Here is a 17822-nt window from a genome sequence, read left to right as displayed (position 1 = left end):
ACTGGTTCTTAACCTTGGGTTACTCAGGAGTTTTGGACTGCAACTCCCAGAAGCCTTCACCACCAACTGTTCTGGCTGGGGTTTCTGGGAGTTGCAGTTCAAAAACATCTGAGTAACAAAGGTTAAGAACCACTGGTCTAGGTTGCCAGACTCCGCTGGCAGAATGGTGGAATCCAGCACTAATGGAGGGAACTGCTCTTCCCATTAGAGTTCCTCCCAGTGCACTCCAGCAATTTGCTCTGGAGTGCACTCTGGGAAACAGGAGCAGAGAAAGGGAATTATGTTTCATCACATTGGCACCGCAGCACCAGCCTAACATTGGATTTAAGCCATAAAAACACTTGTAGCTACCCATGGAATCATAGAAAAGTGAAGTTGGAAGGGGCCTACAAGGCCATCAAGTCCAACTCCCTGCTCAGTGCAGGAATACAATCAAAGCATGTCTGCCAGGTGATTATCCGTGTTTTTCTTGAATACCTCCAGTGTTGGAGCATTCACCAACTCCCAAGGTAAGTGGTTCCACTGTCATACTGGTTTAATAGTTAAGAAGTTTTTCCTGATATTCAACCGAAATCTGGCTCCTTTAACTTGAGCCCATTGTTGTGTGTCCTGCACTCTGGGATGATCGAGAACAGATCTTGCCCCTCCTCTGTATGACAGCTTTTCAAATATTTGAAAAGTGCTATCACCCCTCAGCCTTCTTTTCTCAAGGCTAAACATGCCTAATTCTTTCAGCCTTTCCTCACAGGGGTTGGTTTCCAGCTCCCTGATCATCCTTGTTCCCTCCTCTGAACTTGTTCCAATTTGTCAGCATCCTTCTTGAAGTGTGGTGTCCACAACTGGACACAATACTCAAGGTGAGGCCTAACTAGTGCTGAATAGAGGGGGACTAGCACCATGCGGGATTTGGAAGCTATACTTCTATTAATGCAGCCTAAAATAGCATTTGCCTTTCTTGTAGCCACATTACACTGTTGGCTCATATTGAGCTTGTGATCTACAACAATTCCAAGATCCTTCTCAGTCGTAGTTTTGCTGAGCCAGGTATCCCCCATCTTGTAACTGTGCAGTTGGTTTCTTTTTCCGAGGTGCAAGACTTTGCACTTATCCCTGTTGAATTTCATTCTGTTGCTTTCGGCCCAGTGCTCCAATGTTTATGTGCTTGGCATGGTGTACACACTTGTGGTGCCCAGAAGATCCATATTCAGATATTAAATGCAGGAGAGACCAAGACAGGTTACTGGTATGAGAAGACGCAGGTTTTTAATTGCTTTTCATTCCTGTAGAATGAGATAATTAGAAGTGTCTCTAATAGTATTGCAGTGTCAATAAGCAACAAAAGGTTCAAAACACTTGGTGCTTTAAATAATTATAGAAATCACCCCCTCAGTCTCAGTAGGCAAGTGCTGACAGGGTTGCAATGAAAAAAGGACTACTTAGAAAAGAAGGAGACACAAATATGCTGGCAGGAATACCAGGCTTTTATCCAACTGTGGCATTTCACTAGTGCACGATCAGTGACACTGCTGGGTTATGCATTTCTAGAGATAGCATAAGCACAGCATCCAGTTTTTTGTTGTGCAACCACAAAAGATCACACATGTACTACTTTTTGCTCTTGTACAGTAGAGAAATCAAGTATTTGTAGGCTAGTGTATATTTTCATTCCACTACTATCACCATGGATTTAGGTCTGAGTATTAACAACAGTACAAAAAGGTTTACTGGAAAAATGCCTGAAGGGGCAGTTCCCTTTCCCTAGGGGGGAAAAAAGCCTAGTGAACTGAATTTACTTGCTGGCTATGGAATGGTTTCTCTCTTAGAAAGGAAACAAATAGCAAAGGGGTGGAGATGGAGTGAAATATCTTTGAAGAGAACATGGCTGGCTGAAATGCTAAACAAGAATGCACTGCAATAATATCTGTGATTTCTTTCACTGTATGTTTAGTATTCTTATAGCAGAAGAAGATCAAGACCTCAAAGAGAAAAGGCCATCTGTTACAAGTAACACGACGAAACAAGGAACATCTCTGACTCGGAGCCACAGCGTTGGTGGCCCACTGCAAAACATTGACCTTCTACAGAGGCTTTCTCATGGCGTTTCAACAGTTAGCCTTCCTAACTGTTTACAGGAGGCTGTGGTAAGTTCTCTGGCTGTTAACTTTCTGTTGCAAGCAGATGTGCCTTGACATCATTTGCTAGTTATAGATCATGTTCAGTAGTAATATTCCAGCATTTTTATTGCTTTTGGAAGAGAGTTTGTTTAGGAAGCCTTTTTTCCTCTCTTTTATATTGCACAAGAAACAGGTGAACATATATGTGCAGAATTTCCTTTTTATTTATGCAGTACCTTGCATCTCAGGTGATTATAGTTTCCACAGAAGGTTTAACTTTTCAGAAGACTTCCTTCAGGCTTTTTCCCTCTAGATGAAGAAAGATATAGAAAAATCTGTTAGTTCACATTTAGTCTGCATTATTGTGTGTGCACCACTATTAGGATTAAAACATCCTGGGGAATCCTTGGGCTTTTCTTTTCTTTTGTTTTTGACAGTAGCAGTGGAAAATCATCCATTATTGTTTGCAAACTAACCATTATCGATATTCTTCAGGATCCTTTGTCCAAAATGGCAAATCCTTTGCCTGTATCTGTGCCCTATTTGAGCCCATTGGTACTCCGGAAAGAGCTAGAATCTTTGTTGGAAAACGAGGGAGAACAAGTGATCCACACCTCAACATTCATCAATCAGCATCCCATTATTTTCTGGAATCTAGTATGGTATTTCCGACGCCTAGACCTGCCTAGTAATTTGCCAGGGCTCATTTTAACCTCAGAACACTGTAATAAAGGTGTGCAGGTAAGTCCTGGACAGATACTTCAACATGCTGAATTTATTTGGTGAAATGTTCATTTCTATAAAGATAAATAAGACAATGCTCCAGCTTTTTTGTACCCATATCTTCTTCCTGTTAATTCCAGAAGGAGGTACAAATACAATATCAAATGATTGTGTTTAATTGAAGTTTTACTTCCACTTCAAGTTAGATGTTCAAAATCATTACAGAAATGTAATGAATGCTGCAGAGTGTAACTGCAAGCTTTAAAAAGCAGTTGGTTCTTTTCAGAATATTGAAGGGAAAATAGAACACAATCCAATCTGAGTTCTTGACTTATTCAATAAAATAGTGAGAATGAAAAGTTTTTAACACTCAAGTTCTCGCTGTACATTCTTCCATGAGAGAGCATGGAGAGTGAGAAGTGAAAGACAAAATAGTATTAGAATATGGTAAAAGCTCAGTCATGTAAGAATTAATATAATTTCCTGGAAATCTGCACAGAAAATGTGGAACATTTAGCAAATAAACTTTAAGTAGCAGTTATATAAGGTATTTCTGTTTAGAAATAGAATTGTATGTTCTTTGTCCTGTTGCTGTGGGCCACTGTCCTTCCTCTAAGTATTGAAAAGTAAATGTTTTTTCTCAACCCCACTTTATTAATGAACTTCTGAATATGTTGTGGCTCTAGCGCAAATCTTTTTCTGCTTTTGATGTTCAGTTGCTCCCAGTTTATCAGAGCCAGCACAAAATAAAATTACCACGGTGTGCTTGACATTGCAAAACCAAGGGCAAAGATATCTTGTCTATTACAAAGTGACAAGAAATTGTGCTTCCTCCATATTTCAGCTTCCTCCATATTTTAGCTTATCTCAAGACAGCAAGCTAGTGTATATCCAACTTCTGTGGGACAACATTAATCTTCACCAAGAGCCTGGAGAGCCCCTGTACATATCCTGGAGAAATCTCAGTGAGTAAATCAGACATTTCGTAATGAAGCCCAAAGTCCGGAAACTGTGTTTGCTGTTTTGAAAATCCCTTATTAAATGATCTCTTCACTTGCAGTTGAAGGGTATCAAATGACATGCACAGTTTCAAGGGGCTGGCAAAAACAGTAATGTGGCAAAAATTGTATGCTGGATTATGGTGCAAATGAGTGTGTGTGTGTGTGTGTGTGTGTGTGTGTTGTGCCATTTTTTATAATCTGACTGGTTTTATTTGTCTTGAGCAAGCTCTCAAATCTTTGATTATTTTTGATAAAACATTTCAATATGGGTCACATTTTAGAAATCACACCAGAGGACCTGTTTAATTCTGTTTGAAAAAGATTAAGTTCAGTACTTATCTGAAAGCAAAATTTGAACTTGAAGAGAAGGGACTGTACAATCAAACAAGTCACATCTTCAGGTCCCAAGCTAAACTGCAAAATAGGACCAGCATTGAGGAACTACTGCTGTGGCAAAATGCTAAGATACCAAAGTACCATGCAAATATTTTAAATTCTCCAAAATGAGTACTGATTCAGCCCCATTCAGTATGCCAGCATAATCTTGGGAATTCACCAGTATAATTCCAATGTTTCATCTCAATTTTCACTCTTTCCATGCTGTTCTTTCCATTTTTTCTCCATTTCCACTTCCTCACTCCAAATACACTTCTTCTCTTTTCCTGGCTTTCTTTTTTTCTCTCCTTTTGCCCCTTGTTTTTCTTGTTGTATTTAGTTTCTTCAATGTATTGTTTTATTCTTATAGACTCTACAGACAAAATACCCTCAGTGAATTCAGAAGAGCAACAAGCAATAAGCGCTTTAATTGAGAGTATCAAACTGAGTATTCAGCACAATGATGTCATTAAACCTATCAATCTCCTTCTGGAGAAAGCTAAACAGGATGGGAAACGGCAAAGGTAAAGGGTAGATTGCCTTTCTTCTTTCCTCCCACCCTCCCTATAAAGGTGAAAGCAAAAGGTGGCTTTGCTCTTCTGGATTTGCCTTTTATCCTTACCTGTGCTGATAAGAGCATGCCAATTTGTGGAGCTGCTTTTTGCTGTATTGATAGGCATATAAACCTAACTTTTGCCTCACAAGGACTGGGAAGACCTTTTGGCCAAAGCATGAAGAACTTCATCAGGCGGGCTTTAAACTGAATTGGAAGGGGGAGGGAAACACAAGCACAGAAGTAAAGATAGATGAAGGCTTATGCACAGTAAGTGGAATGGACCGAACAGTTCTAATGGGGGTCAAGAATAACATTAACATTAATAATCATATTAATATAAATATACAAAGAAAAGCAGGCAACATACCACAATCTGTAGTGTCTATATACGAATGCCAGGAGTATGGGAAACAAACAAGAAGAACTGGAAATCTTACTTAGTAGGGTAAATATGACTTGTTAGGAATAACTGAAATTTAGTGGGACAACTCCCATGATTGAAATATGGGAATTTAATGATATACCATATTCTTCAGTGTGTAAGATGCTACTTTTTCCTAAAAGCATTACACTAAAAATTGAAGCTCGTCTTATACATGGAAATAAGCTGAGAACACGGAGAGAACAAAACGGCCTGTACCTTACCTCCGTAAACAGGCTTCCTTCAATCACGAGGCTTAGCTTCCTACAGTCAGGAGATTTAGCTTCTTCCAATCATGAGCCTTATGGAACTGATGTCAGCTGATGCTGAACAAACCAGTTGGAACACACCTTGTTGGAGGTGAAGCCTCTAGGCTCAGATGCAACATGTGTGAAAAATACACATTCCTGCACAGAAATATAAGAGGAGATTGGCTGTCCCATTGAAAGCATCTGGATCAATGTAGTTGGGGCAAAAAAAACCAAAAGGAGCATGGTAGTTGGAATTTACTACTGACCACCCAATCAAGGAGAGGACATGGATGATGTCGCAAACACGGGTTCGAAAACACACGTGTAAGCTTGGACAGAGAGCAATCAGGAGTTTGCACATGCTAAAATGGGCTGAAGAGTCCAAATTCAGCTAGCCATGATACAACACTCCTTCTCGCAGGTCTGCCCACATTAGAACACCCTGGTACTCTCAGATATTACTATGAAAAGGTCAAGTGGGCTTTGTAGTCCTTAGACTTAACTTGCACCACTGACAGGACTCTAAGTAAGCTAGGCCGAGGCAGCACTCTCAGATGACCCTATGACAAGTGTACTGTTCAGAAAACCAATTGAGTTTTATAATCTTTATTTTATTAAAGAAAAAGCATGTTACTAGATATTCAAAGCCAAATTAAACCAAAAACAAATAAACTAGCATTGTGCTGTTTAGTTACAAAGATGTAGTGAGGTAAAGAAAACATGAAAAATATAAAAGAGTTCAAAAACCTTATTAAAAACACAAAAAGACATTAAAAAGAATCAAAACAGTTCCAGTACAGGAAATCATTAGTAAAAACAAAATAATCCAAGTAGGTTATAAAAAGGCTATAGTCCTCAGTGATCCTATAGAATAAAAATCCCTTAACAAAAGTAAAAATCTCTTATATGTCCCATAGTCCTTAGAAAAGAAAAATCCAGTAAATATACCATAGTCCTTACAAAATTACAAGAGCATAGTCCATATGGAGTATCCCAAGAAAAGAAGTCCATAAAGAATATTCCATAGAACAGTCCATAGAAAATAGTCCATGCACAGTCCTTAGGAAAAATCCCATAAGTCCAAAAGTAATCCAGCAAAGCATAGAAACCAGTCCATGTAGGTAGGCCACCAGTCCCAAATGGCTGAAGAGTAGGTCACGAATGACTGAAAGGTCGGTCTTGGAAAGACAATGTCCATAGAGAAAAAGTTCCTTTTTCAAGAGTAACTGGCAAGGGCCTAATGCACCTTCCCACGATGTCATCCAATCAGAGTTCGTTACTAGGCAAACAGTCCGGTTGCACCACATGACTTCTTTCTCATACACACCAGATGTTATTTGGGTTACGGTGGTTTCTCAAAGAGTCACAACAATTCCCATCTATCTAATCACACAGAGTCCTTTCTCAGGCTTTCAGAATAACATTCTCTCGCTTGCCTGGAAAACACTTGTCAGCATAGCAAAGATACTTTATACAAAGAAACAAGATGGAACCTATCTGGCTTATTTCTTAATTACAAAACCCATATGCCTTTAAAAGATTTTAACTCAAAAACCCATCTCATCACAAGCCCCCGGAAGATTAACAAAATTCTCAAACAATTTAAGTTTTAATTTTGATAACTGAATAAGATGAGATGTCATAATTAAGCAGTAACAAAATAGAGAAAGATATTAACTTGAACATAAAGTAATACATTTCAAATATGATTCTAAAATAGCAAAACAATTGATACATGAGAACTATTATAATTACAGTATTTACCATACATGAGAACAAATTGCATTAGGCACTTCTACTAGTCTGAAAAACAGAAGAACAAACATGTTAGTATAATTAATCAAATACATCACTCTGCATATGCTCAGATAATACTCTAGTCATCAAACAGTAAAATAGTGAAACCAGGATTAACATCATAATAACTTGACAAACTAATATACTGATATGTAGTAATAATAGTGAAAACACTCTATGTATGCTCAGGAACATTGTCATACAGAATACCAAGAAAATTAAACATCAGAGCTTTAACAATTCTAGCCATTTTCTCCCCTTGCATCTGCACTGAACATTCGAGATAAGCAGTGGGGAATTAAAGCCTCCTTTCCAAGTAGATGTTTAACATCAAAATCATATTTTTGCAATCTGAAATACCACTGCGTTAATCTTGGGCTTCGATGTCTCTGCTTCTCTAAGAATGTCAAAGCATTTTGGTCTGCTTGAATTGGATCAGGGCTGCAAATTACAAAGTTGCCTACATAGCCAATCACATAATATAAATCACCAAACAATTCATCAACCAATTTCTGAAAAGTAACATAGGTATTTTTCATTCCAGGTGCTAATTTTCTGAGTTGGTAAATTCCCTGAGGGCAAGTAAATGATGTATAAGGGCGATGTCCCTCTTTAATTAAAATCTGATAAAGCCCTCCTTTTATTCCAATCACAGAAATGTATTCAGTGTTTGCAACAATTTCTACCAACGTCTCAACATTGACTGTAATAAAATGTTTCACCACATTAGTTTCTCCCGGTGAATTCGAGAAGACGTTTTGGTGATTAGCTAACACAGACTTCAATATCTGTCCTGGGCTAAATTGATCAATGCCTTCACCCCTGAATACTTGTATTGCTGAATTAGCTGTGCTATCAGGTTTGGTCACAAGAGGCCGCTGTTGCATCCAAGTTCCCTCGGGAGTACTCTGCATAGCCTCAGAAACAGTATCAGCATTCTCACCACTTCCTTGGAAAATAGGCTGTTGGAAATAAGAATGGTCCCAAACCTCTGCTTTTCTTTCTAAAGATCTTTCTGAGAAGATTAACTGTGGTACTGGGCCAAAGTTTCCAGACATGATTTCAGTCTCTGGAGAAACATCAGTACTTTGTAATCCCAAAAAGTTAGCGCTTCCCCCTTCATTGGTTGTGTTAGAAACAGTCTCACAATCTGACAGGTTCAAATGCAGCTTTCTATGTTTAACTCCACTATCAACTACTAAGGCACTTGGCGATGACTCTGTGAAAACCTTCACTCCTCCAGCTTCCTCAACTGACTTTTCCGGTACCTTGAGTAGGCCACCCCCTTGGTAAATTTCATTACTTCCGAACTGCCATGAAGTACACGGGGTCCCTGCCAAACTTCCAGTGTCTGATTTCACTGTTCCCTCGGGGCTAAGAGAAGGGGGGTTGTTTGAGATCTGACATGCATCAAGATCTGCTGACACAAGTCTTGGCAAAGAATTGCGCTGAGTCTCTATTACATCATCCTGCTGGTATTTTACTCCCCCATCTTCTGGCAAACCCATAGTCTCATCCCGAATTATTTCAGAACTTCTCACCTGTCCTGTGCTCTGAAAAAGAGCTGAGGTTGGTGCTGAGCTGAATTCCAATGCACTGCAGTTCTCTGGAGCACTGCAGTTTTCCCTTGGGTCATCCGATGCTATTTCCCTCAAGTTCCCTTCTCGGCGAACTTTCTCCTGCATTCCTTTCTCTGCGCGCGGCTCCAGGGCCTGTGAATCCTCTGTTTGGATGGGCGATGAATCACTGTCTTCTCTGGAATGCTCATTAGAATTCCACTGGGCCTCGTTAACTCTTTCCACACAAGCATCTTGCATCTCCGGATCGCTCCCAATTGTTTGGAGCGTCTCGTTGCAGTAATCCCCAAAGGAACCCTGCTGAGCTTGGAAAAACCTTTGCATCAAGCCAGGTTCTGTGCTTAAAAAACGTTTTAGAAGTATGTTTTCCTGATAAAGCTCACGTATCAGGCAATCTCTTTCCCTAATTTTCTGCTTGGCTTGCTCGAAAAATCCCGAAGCCACTTCCAAGATTCTGTCCACAGTTGCCGACTGTTCTTGCTCCCCCATCTTCTGCTGGCAATCTAGCCTTGGCTAGGTCAGCAATAAAAACAAACAAAACTCTAATAAAAGAAAGGAAAATTTAAAAATCTCCTCTGCACTTCTGACCAACTGCTGTCCCTCTGCTATCCTAAGATAGGCGAGAGAACAAACAGCTGCCAAACCAAAATAAAATTAAAAATCTCCTCTGCACCTTTGACCAACTGCTGTGACTCTGTGACCCTAAGATCTGTGAGTAGACAGACAGCTGCCAAACCAAAATACTGAAAAATCCAAAAGGAAGAGAAAAGAAAAACTGTGATCACTCTGTGAACCCTAAAGTTACAGAGATGATCAATGACCGAACTGGGTGCAGATAGATACCTCTAAGATCAGGTCATCCCGACAGATGCTGAGATCATAGGGCATGACTCTAGGCCAAGCCAGATGCAACTAGGTACTCCTGCCAGATCCTAAAATCGTAGTGGGAGACCCAGATCTAGGCTGGAACACGGCCAGGTGCTCCGGCAAATCCTAAGATTATAGGAGTACACTTAGGCCAAAAACAAAAACAAAAAACCTGGATGCAAGTTCCAGAACAAGGTAGTCAGAGTCATTTATGCAATCCTAAGATTGTGAAATGACCTGCTCAACTTGGGTGCAAGCACTCCAAAAATAAAGGACATGCATCTTGGAATTTCTTCACTACAATGTTGTAACAACCTGCACATGCCTACTGATTAAATCCAGTTGTTTCCTAACAGTTTGCTTGTCCCACTGGGAATCTCTTTCTTAAAAGAGCACCCCAGATTCTAACACACATTACCACAGCCTGAAGATTTAACACCTCTCACCACAGCCTTTAGATCTAACTGCTGGCAAACAGTGTTTCCTAGGAAGCTACTGTTTACACCCAGGGAAGCACCTAGCTCCTTGAAGCCTCAGTGTCCCACTGCAATCAAAACTTAGCTTGTGGATCAGAGTCACTCAAGCTGCCAGATAGAACAAAAATTGGTCATCCTGAGGTACTACAAAACCCAGCACGTGGTCCATCGCGCAGCTGCCACCATGTCGCAAACACGGGTTCGAAAACACACGTGTAAGCTTGGACAGAGAGCAATCAGGAGTTTGCACATGCTAAAATGGGCTGAAGAGTCCAAATTCAGCTAGCCATGATACAACACTCCTTCTCGCAGGTCTGCCCACATTAGAACACCCTGGTACTCTCAGATATTACTATGAAAAGGTCAAGTGGGCTTTGTAGTCCTTAGACTTAACTTGCACCACTGACAGGACTCTAAGTAAGCTAGGCCGAGGCAGCACTCTCAGATGACCCTATGACAAGTGTACTGTTCAGAAAACCAATTGAGTTTTATAATCTTTATTTTATTAAAGAAAAAGCATGTTACTAGATATTCAAAGCCAAATTAAACCAAAAACAAATAAACTAGCATTGTGCTGTTTAGTTACAAAGATGTAGTGAGGTAAAGAAAACATGAAAAATATAAAAGAGTTCAAAAACCTTATTAAAAACACAAAAAGACATTAAAAAGAATCAAAACAGTTCCAGTACAGGAAATCATTAGTAAAAACAAAATAATCCAAGTAGGTTATAAAAAGGCTATAGTCCTCAGTGATCCTATAGAATAAAAATCCCTTAACAAAAGTAAAAATCTCTTATATGTCCCATAGTCCTTAGAAAAGAAAAATCCAGTAAATATACCATAGTCCTTACAAAATTACAAGAGCATAGTCCATATGGAGTATCCCAAGAAAAGAAGTCCATAAAGAATATTCCATAGAACAGTCCATAGAAAATAGTCCATGCACAGTCCTTAGGAAAAATCCCATAAGTCCAAAAGTAATCCAGCAAAGCATAGAAACCAGTCCATGTAGGTAGGCCACCAGTCCCAAATGGCTGAAGAGTAGGTCACGAATGACTGAAAGGTCGGTCTTGGAAAGACAATGTCCATAGAGAAAAAGTTCCTTTTTCAAGAGTAACTGGCAAGGGCCTAATGCACCTTCCCACGATGTCATCCAATCAGAGTTCGTTACTAGGCAAACAGTCCGGTTGCACCACATGACTTCTTTCTCATACACACCAGATGTTATTTGGGTTACGGTGGTTTCTCAAAGAGTCACAACAATTCCCATCTATCTAATCACACAGAGTCCTTTCTCAGGCTTTCAGAATAACATTCTCTCGCTTGCCTGGAAAACACTTGTCAGCATAGCAAAGATACTTTATACAAAGAAACAAGATGGAACCTATCTGGCTTATTTCTTAATTACAAAACCCATATGCCTTTAAAAGATTTTAACTCAAAAACCCATCTCATCACAGATGAAACTTTTGAAAAAGAAATTGCAAGCATTTCAAAGAGACATAATGTAGTAGTGATTGGAGGTTTCAATTATCCTGATAGCTGTTGGGAGGCAAAATCTGCCAATAAATTCCTAGATTGTGTGGCTGATCATTTTCTCCTACAAAAAGTGGAGAAAGAAACTAGAGGACTAGTTATCCCTGACTTGATTCTAACTAATAGAGATGACTTGGTGGAGGAAGTGCCAGTAAGGGGAACTCTGGGCGAGAGTGACCGTGTTCTACGACAGTGGTTCTTAACCTTGGGTAACTCAGGTGTTTTTGGACTGCAACTGCCAGAAGCCTTCACTACCAGTTGTGCTGGCTGGGGTTTCTGGGAGTTGCAGTTCAAAAATACCTGAGTAACCAAGGTTAAGAACCACTGTTCTACAAGACTTCTTGATTTCAAAGGAAACCAAAGGAGAGTGTAGCCGCACATATATGCTGGGTTTCAAAAAAGCCAATTTTAAGAAACTCAGGACAATGATAAATAAGGTCCCATGGCAGGAGATCCTAACAAGAAAAAGAGTCGAAGAAGGGTGGGAGTTTCTAAAACGGAAAATTCTAAATGCACAACTATGAACAATTCTGAAAAGAAAAAAGGTGGGAGATAGGCTACTGTGGCTTCAAAAAAAGCTCAGAGAGGGCGTGGGGGGTGGAGGAGACATATAGGCAGTGGAAGGAAGGCCAGGCCACAAAGGCAGAGTATAGAGAAGTAGCACAGGATTGCAAGGATCGTATTAAAAGGTCAAAAGCTGAGAATGAGCTGAGGCTATAGCAACAAGACTAAAAGCAACAAGAACAAGTAAAAGCAACAAGAAAGCTTTCTTCAGGTAAGAGTGTAGCAAAAGAGAAAGAAAAGAAAGAATGGCTCAGCTAATCAATGGAAATGGAAAAATGATAATAGAAGACAAAAGGCAGAAATGCTCAATTCCTATTTTAGCTCAGCCCTTACCCAAAGGACAGACAATTGTGAAGTGCAGGTGCAAGGAATACCTCACTACCTTGGACGAGTTCAAATCTCCAAAGCTGGATGAACTGTTTCCAAGAGTATTCCTTCAGTTGGGTGAAGAATTCTCAGAACCACTATCCATTATTTTCATGGGAAATGGGTGAGGTGCCAGATGATTGGAGAAGGGCTAGTGTTGTCCCTGTCTTCAGAAGGGCAAAAAGGAGAAACCTCAGAACTACAGACCCATCAGCCTGACATCAATCCCAGGCAAAATTCTGGAACAGATTATAAAATGGTCACTATGCAAGCACCTAGAAAACAATACAGTAATAACTAGAAGCCAACAGGGATTTGTCAAGAACAAATCCTGCCAGACTAATCTGATCTCATTTTTTTATCAAGTAACTTCCCTGATAGACAGAGGGAATGCTCTAAGTCTAGACGTAGTATATTGTGACTTCAGCAAAGCTTTTGACAAAGTGCCCCATGATACTCTGATTACCGAACTAACTAGGTGTGGGCTGGATAGAACAACTGGATACACAGTTTGCTGCAGAATCGTACTGGGAGGGCAATGATTAATGGTTCCTTCTCAAACTGGGAGGTGGTAACAAGTGGTGTACCCCAGGGTTCAGTCCTGGGCCGTGTGCTCTTTAGCATTTTTATTAATGACCTGGATCAGGGGTTGCAGAGAATGCTAATCAAATTTGTGGATTACACAGAATTGGGTGGAATAGCTAATAACCTGGAAGACAAAAAACAAAATTCAAAATGATCTGGATAGGCTGGAGCACTGCGCTGAAAACTACAGAATCAAAGTTAAGAGGGATATATCTGAAGATTCTCAGTCCTCTAGGTGAGGTTATCTGGAAGTTGAGTCATGGCAACCGGACATCTTCCTTACTAGGTTAAAATGTTTTGCTACTCATCCAAGTAGCTTCTTCAGTCTGAGGAGAGTTGGTAGGAGACCACTGATATACAGTATCCTCCACATTGGTGTCACTACCCCCAGGTCTGAATAGACTCATTAGTTTCATAAAGGACGGGGGGGGTGAGAGAAAATCCCACCTGTGCAGTCCTTTTCCATGCATTGTCATGGGTCGTTAACAGTGGCTTTTCTGGTGTGTGGTTCTGATATTTCTGGGAATGGATGAAAGAGCAGCATGATAAATAGGGGAAAGTACTGCTTCTAGGAAAAAGAAACCAACTCAGAATTACAAGATTTAATTACCTAGCTCAACAATATTGCAGGTGAGAAAGATCTTGGAGTCACTGTAGATCACAAGCTAAATGTGAGTCAACTGTATGATGTGGCTACAAAAAAGGCAAATGCTATTTTAGGCTGCATTAACAGAAGTATAGTCTCCAAATCTCATTCTCCTCTGTTCAGCAGTGGTTAGGCCTCATCTTGAGTGTTGTGTTCAGTTCTGGACACCGGACTTCAAGAAGGATGCTGACGTATTGGAACAAGTTCAGAGGAGGGCGACAAGGATGATTAGGGGGCTGGAAGCCAAGCACTGTGAGGAAAGACTGAAAGAACTTGCCATGTTTAGCCTTGAGAAAAGAAGACCGAGGGGAGACACAACAGCACTTTTCAAAGACTTGAAAGGTTATCATTCACAGGAGGGCCAGCATCTGTTTTCGGTCATCCCAAAGTGTAGGAAATGCAACAATGGGCTCAAGTTAAAGGAAGCCAGAATTCGGTTGAATATAAGGAAAAACTTTATAACTGTTAGAGCAGTACAACAATGGAATCAATTACCTTGAGAGGTGGGGAGTGCTCCAGCACTGGAGGAATTCAAGACAACCACCTGGCAGATATCCTTTGATTTGTGTTCCTGCATTGAGCAGGGAGTTGGACTTGATGGTCTTATAGGCCCCTTCCAACTTTATGATTCTATGAGGCAGGACATTAAATAGCAAGCATTTTGAACTGCATTTCTGCAGAAAAGAGCAGGTAATCCCACACAGTTCTTGTGCCTGGTTCTAGAATGTAGAATCATATCAAAGAAAAGCACATATATCTATATTACATATATTTACATATTATATAAATTACTGTATAGGTTTGCAAAGGTTTAACTTTTAATAATTCTTTAAGAAGAAGCTGTTGATTGATAGGTAGATATCCCTCCTTTCACCCAGAACTAGCACTCAAGAAACACAAGTTATAATATTAAAAAACAGTTAAATGAGTTATAGTCAACATTATTGAACTAAAGCAGTTTAAATTAAAAAAATTAAAATACTAAACTGTATGACTAAAAGTCTACGGTTAACAGCAATAAAAGCTGTTTAAAGTGACGCAAAGGATTCTGCCTGAATCCTTTTGAGAGAGCACTTCCTACCCCTGCAGCACTTGAGAAGAATGGGTTTATTTGATGGCTGCTAGCTTGTATGTAGGCGGTCCTATGCAGATGATGAACGGTAGAATAAACTGTACATATTTGACCTATGAAACTCTTTCAGACAGACATTTACCAATAAAATTTTAATTCAGATCAGTTTGAAGTTTATACCTTCTTGGTGACATGGGGGTGCAAAATAGCAAAAATTTTATTTGCCTTAACTTCTGAATGTATTTTTATAGTACTGAGCCTGCTTTAACATCTGTGTGTATTTTTCAACAGGAGTTTTTACAGAGAAATCCTCTTCCTGTCTCTAGTGTCCCTTGGGAGAGAGAATATTGATATTGGTAAGAAAGAATTGGTTGCATGTTTTTTAAAACTGTTTTTTCTGTATATAGTAAAAGAAATATTGTATTTTTACTGATCCAGGAACTAATTGTTCATAGAATTCCTGTTCACCTGGGGAGAAGGTCCTTACACACATAATGAATAGTCTTTTGGATTCTTGGTCTTGGTTTATTTGAAACCATTGCTAGAACTTTGATATCTTCAATAATAAGATGGTTCTGACAAATGGCTAGCTTTCCTACGTATTTGTTTTTAAAGACAGGAGATCAGCTACCATTTATTTGTTTTTATTTTTTTCCCCATCACCCCAGCATTCCTTGGGAGAATTGGAGGTGCAACCAGAAACCTAGTAGAGCCTAAATTGAATATCTGCAGCATTCCTTTATGTTTCCTTTGAAGACTAGAAGTAAATGCAGATTCCATGGCTGGCGCACCAGTCTCTGCTCTTGCCCTTTTGCTCTGTTTAACATCTTGCTTGATAAAGCAATCTGAAGAACTCAAATGTATGCACAGTAGTTTGTGATTATGATATGAAAAGTACTGATATGGTACATAAGAAAATTGCCAAAATCCTGCTATGGGTTTTGGCATTTCTCTTATGGCTAAAGTGTCTCTGGCTTCCCTTTTCCCAGAACATTGTAACTTACATGACAAAGGTTTAAGAAATGAGTCATGGTTTACAATGCATCCTACCACCTTATAGCATGCATTCTTTATTTTTTTAATAGCAGCAACTTAGAGATGTCTTCGCTTATTTTAAAATATAAGCTTAACTGCTGCTTGGTCATGAGGGGAAAGATCATGTTATGCACTTGTTCTAGGGAACCGTTGTTTGTTCTCAGCATAACGAGCATAACGGTCAAAGATTAATTGCAGGGAATTGAGAAGTTTAGGAGACAATGAAGCTTTCCCTGTGTTGTCTGCCCCATGATTGAAGCTTTGTTCCTATTGTTTGCAGAGGCCTTTGACAATGAGTACAGAACTGCATATAAAAGCCTTCCAACAGAAGTGCTTGGAAAAATGCAGAAGATAGATGCTCCACCCAGCAGCAGTGTTGAATGGTGCAGGAAATGCTTTGGACCCCCTGTCATATGAATTCTCCAGAGAGATGAAGAGCTCAAAAACATCAGAGACTAGCAAAACTGGGAATGTCTTGATTTGGATCTAGGCTCTAACACTTGAGTTATGGTTGTTGTGCCCAATCCATTTCAATAGCAAATGTAGCACTCTTCTGCAACCACTTAAGATACTCCTACTACTAGCCCATAAATTAGCACACATTTGCTAGTACAAAGAACCTTGGGTTTTTGAACTGTTAACTTCAATTATATTCTGTCGAATTAACCTTTTCTTTGCCTTATATCAAGAAGAGAAGAATGACAGTGGAGACTAACGTGTATCTGGTGTCTTCCTTTTAAAGACTTTAAATGTTGGGGTATTTCGTGCCTTCTAGCCTAGGAGCACATTATAATATTAATTTTTGAGTGTATGGAACAGCCCCTGTTTTAAAGAGGGAACTGTTCGCTGCATGTAGGTATACATATATATTGTACATTTGAACTGGGAGTCACTATTTCCCCCCTTTGGTCAAAAAAACAAACTGTAGCTTTAGTTAATACCCATGAAAGGAATTGCCACCCCAATCCATAGCAAAAAATACTATCTTAAATCTTTAATTTTAAAGCTATATATACAATGTTCTCTTCTCCCAGACAATGATGGGTTTTTGCCCTGAGTGATTCTAAGGCCTTTCTGGAAAAATAAAGGAACTTAGGGTACATTAAAGGATATGATATATTGTCCATATACATTTTTAACATTATTTTAAAAGAAAGTCTATAAATATATATGTATGTATAGGGGCAAAACTTGAAACTTCAGGTACATTAGTGCCTCATGCCTGCTCATCTTTCTAACTTATGGGTCTCTCTCTCTCTCTCTCTCTCTCTCTCTCTCTCTCTCTCTCTCTCTCTCTCTCTCTCTCTATATATATATATATATATATATATATATATATATATATATATATATATATATCACTGTCCAAGTTAAATTCTATCATAAATGTATTCATAGTCACACATTTGAAGATATGTTTACCGAGAGTTAAAATGTTATTTGTACATGTTCTTACATTTTTTTTAAATAAGACTTTAACTGCCACTTGGTCATGAGAGGGGAAATTATGTACTTTCACGCCTCACCTTGCTTGACAGTCTTTGGATGTTTTATCTCCAACACCTGATGGCAGTTTTAAAGATGGATGGCAGCTATGGATCATTGTCTTGTGTCACTTCCATAAGAGGATAAACTAAGAAATGAGAATATTCCCTGATCATAAAATAATCATATTTTATGATGCAAACTCACCAAGAATTTTTTTGGATAGCCAACCATCTGCAGACTGTCTGCCTGTAATTCTACCCATAGTAATCTTTCCAGCTCCATTAGTGGAGATATATCGTCTGTGGGAGTGCAGGCCATTGGCTGCATGCTATTAAAGGTGCACCCCCCAAAAAACACCCTTCATTCTTAACT

At 39.4% G+C, this 17822-nt stretch overlaps 1 protein-coding gene and 1 long non-coding RNA gene across 11 annotated transcripts in view; one reads left to right on the top strand and one right to left on the bottom strand.

Moving 5' to 3' along the window:
• DENND4C (DENN domain containing 4C) overlaps positions 1-17325 on the top strand; it is a 202377-nt gene extending 185052 nt beyond the window's left edge. For all 10 annotated transcript variants that reach the window (XM_020790381.3, XM_020790378.3, XM_020790382.3 and 7 more), the window contains 6 exons: positions 1949-2141; positions 2610-2855; positions 3682-3802; positions 4584-4737; positions 15219-15283; positions 16243-17325. In XM_020790381.3, coding sequence (XP_020646040.3) covers positions 1949-2141; positions 2610-2855; positions 3682-3802; positions 4584-4737; positions 15219-15283; positions 16243-16379 — 916 coding nt within the window. In that variant the 3' untranslated portion in view covers positions 16380-17325. The remainder of the gene's footprint in view (positions 1-1948; positions 2142-2609; positions 2856-3681; positions 3803-4583; positions 4738-15218; positions 15284-16242) is intronic.
• LOC144586566 (uncharacterized) lies at positions 1146-4955 on the bottom strand. The gene is made up of 3 exons (XR_013541450.1): positions 4836-4955; positions 2351-2423; positions 1146-1280 (listed from the first exon to the last, which is right to left on the bottom strand). It is a non-coding gene; the product is annotated as an uncharacterized LOC144586566 (long non-coding RNA).
• Positions 17326-17822: the final 497 nt, after the last annotated feature.

This window comes from Pogona vitticeps, chromosome 2 (genome assembly GCF_051106095.1).
Source record: "Pogona vitticeps strain Pit_001003342236 chromosome 2, PviZW2.1, whole genome shotgun sequence".
Lineage (NCBI taxonomy): Eukaryota > Metazoa > Chordata > Lepidosauria > Squamata > Agamidae > Pogona > Pogona vitticeps.
This window is presented reverse-complemented; position numbering and strand designations above follow the sequence as displayed.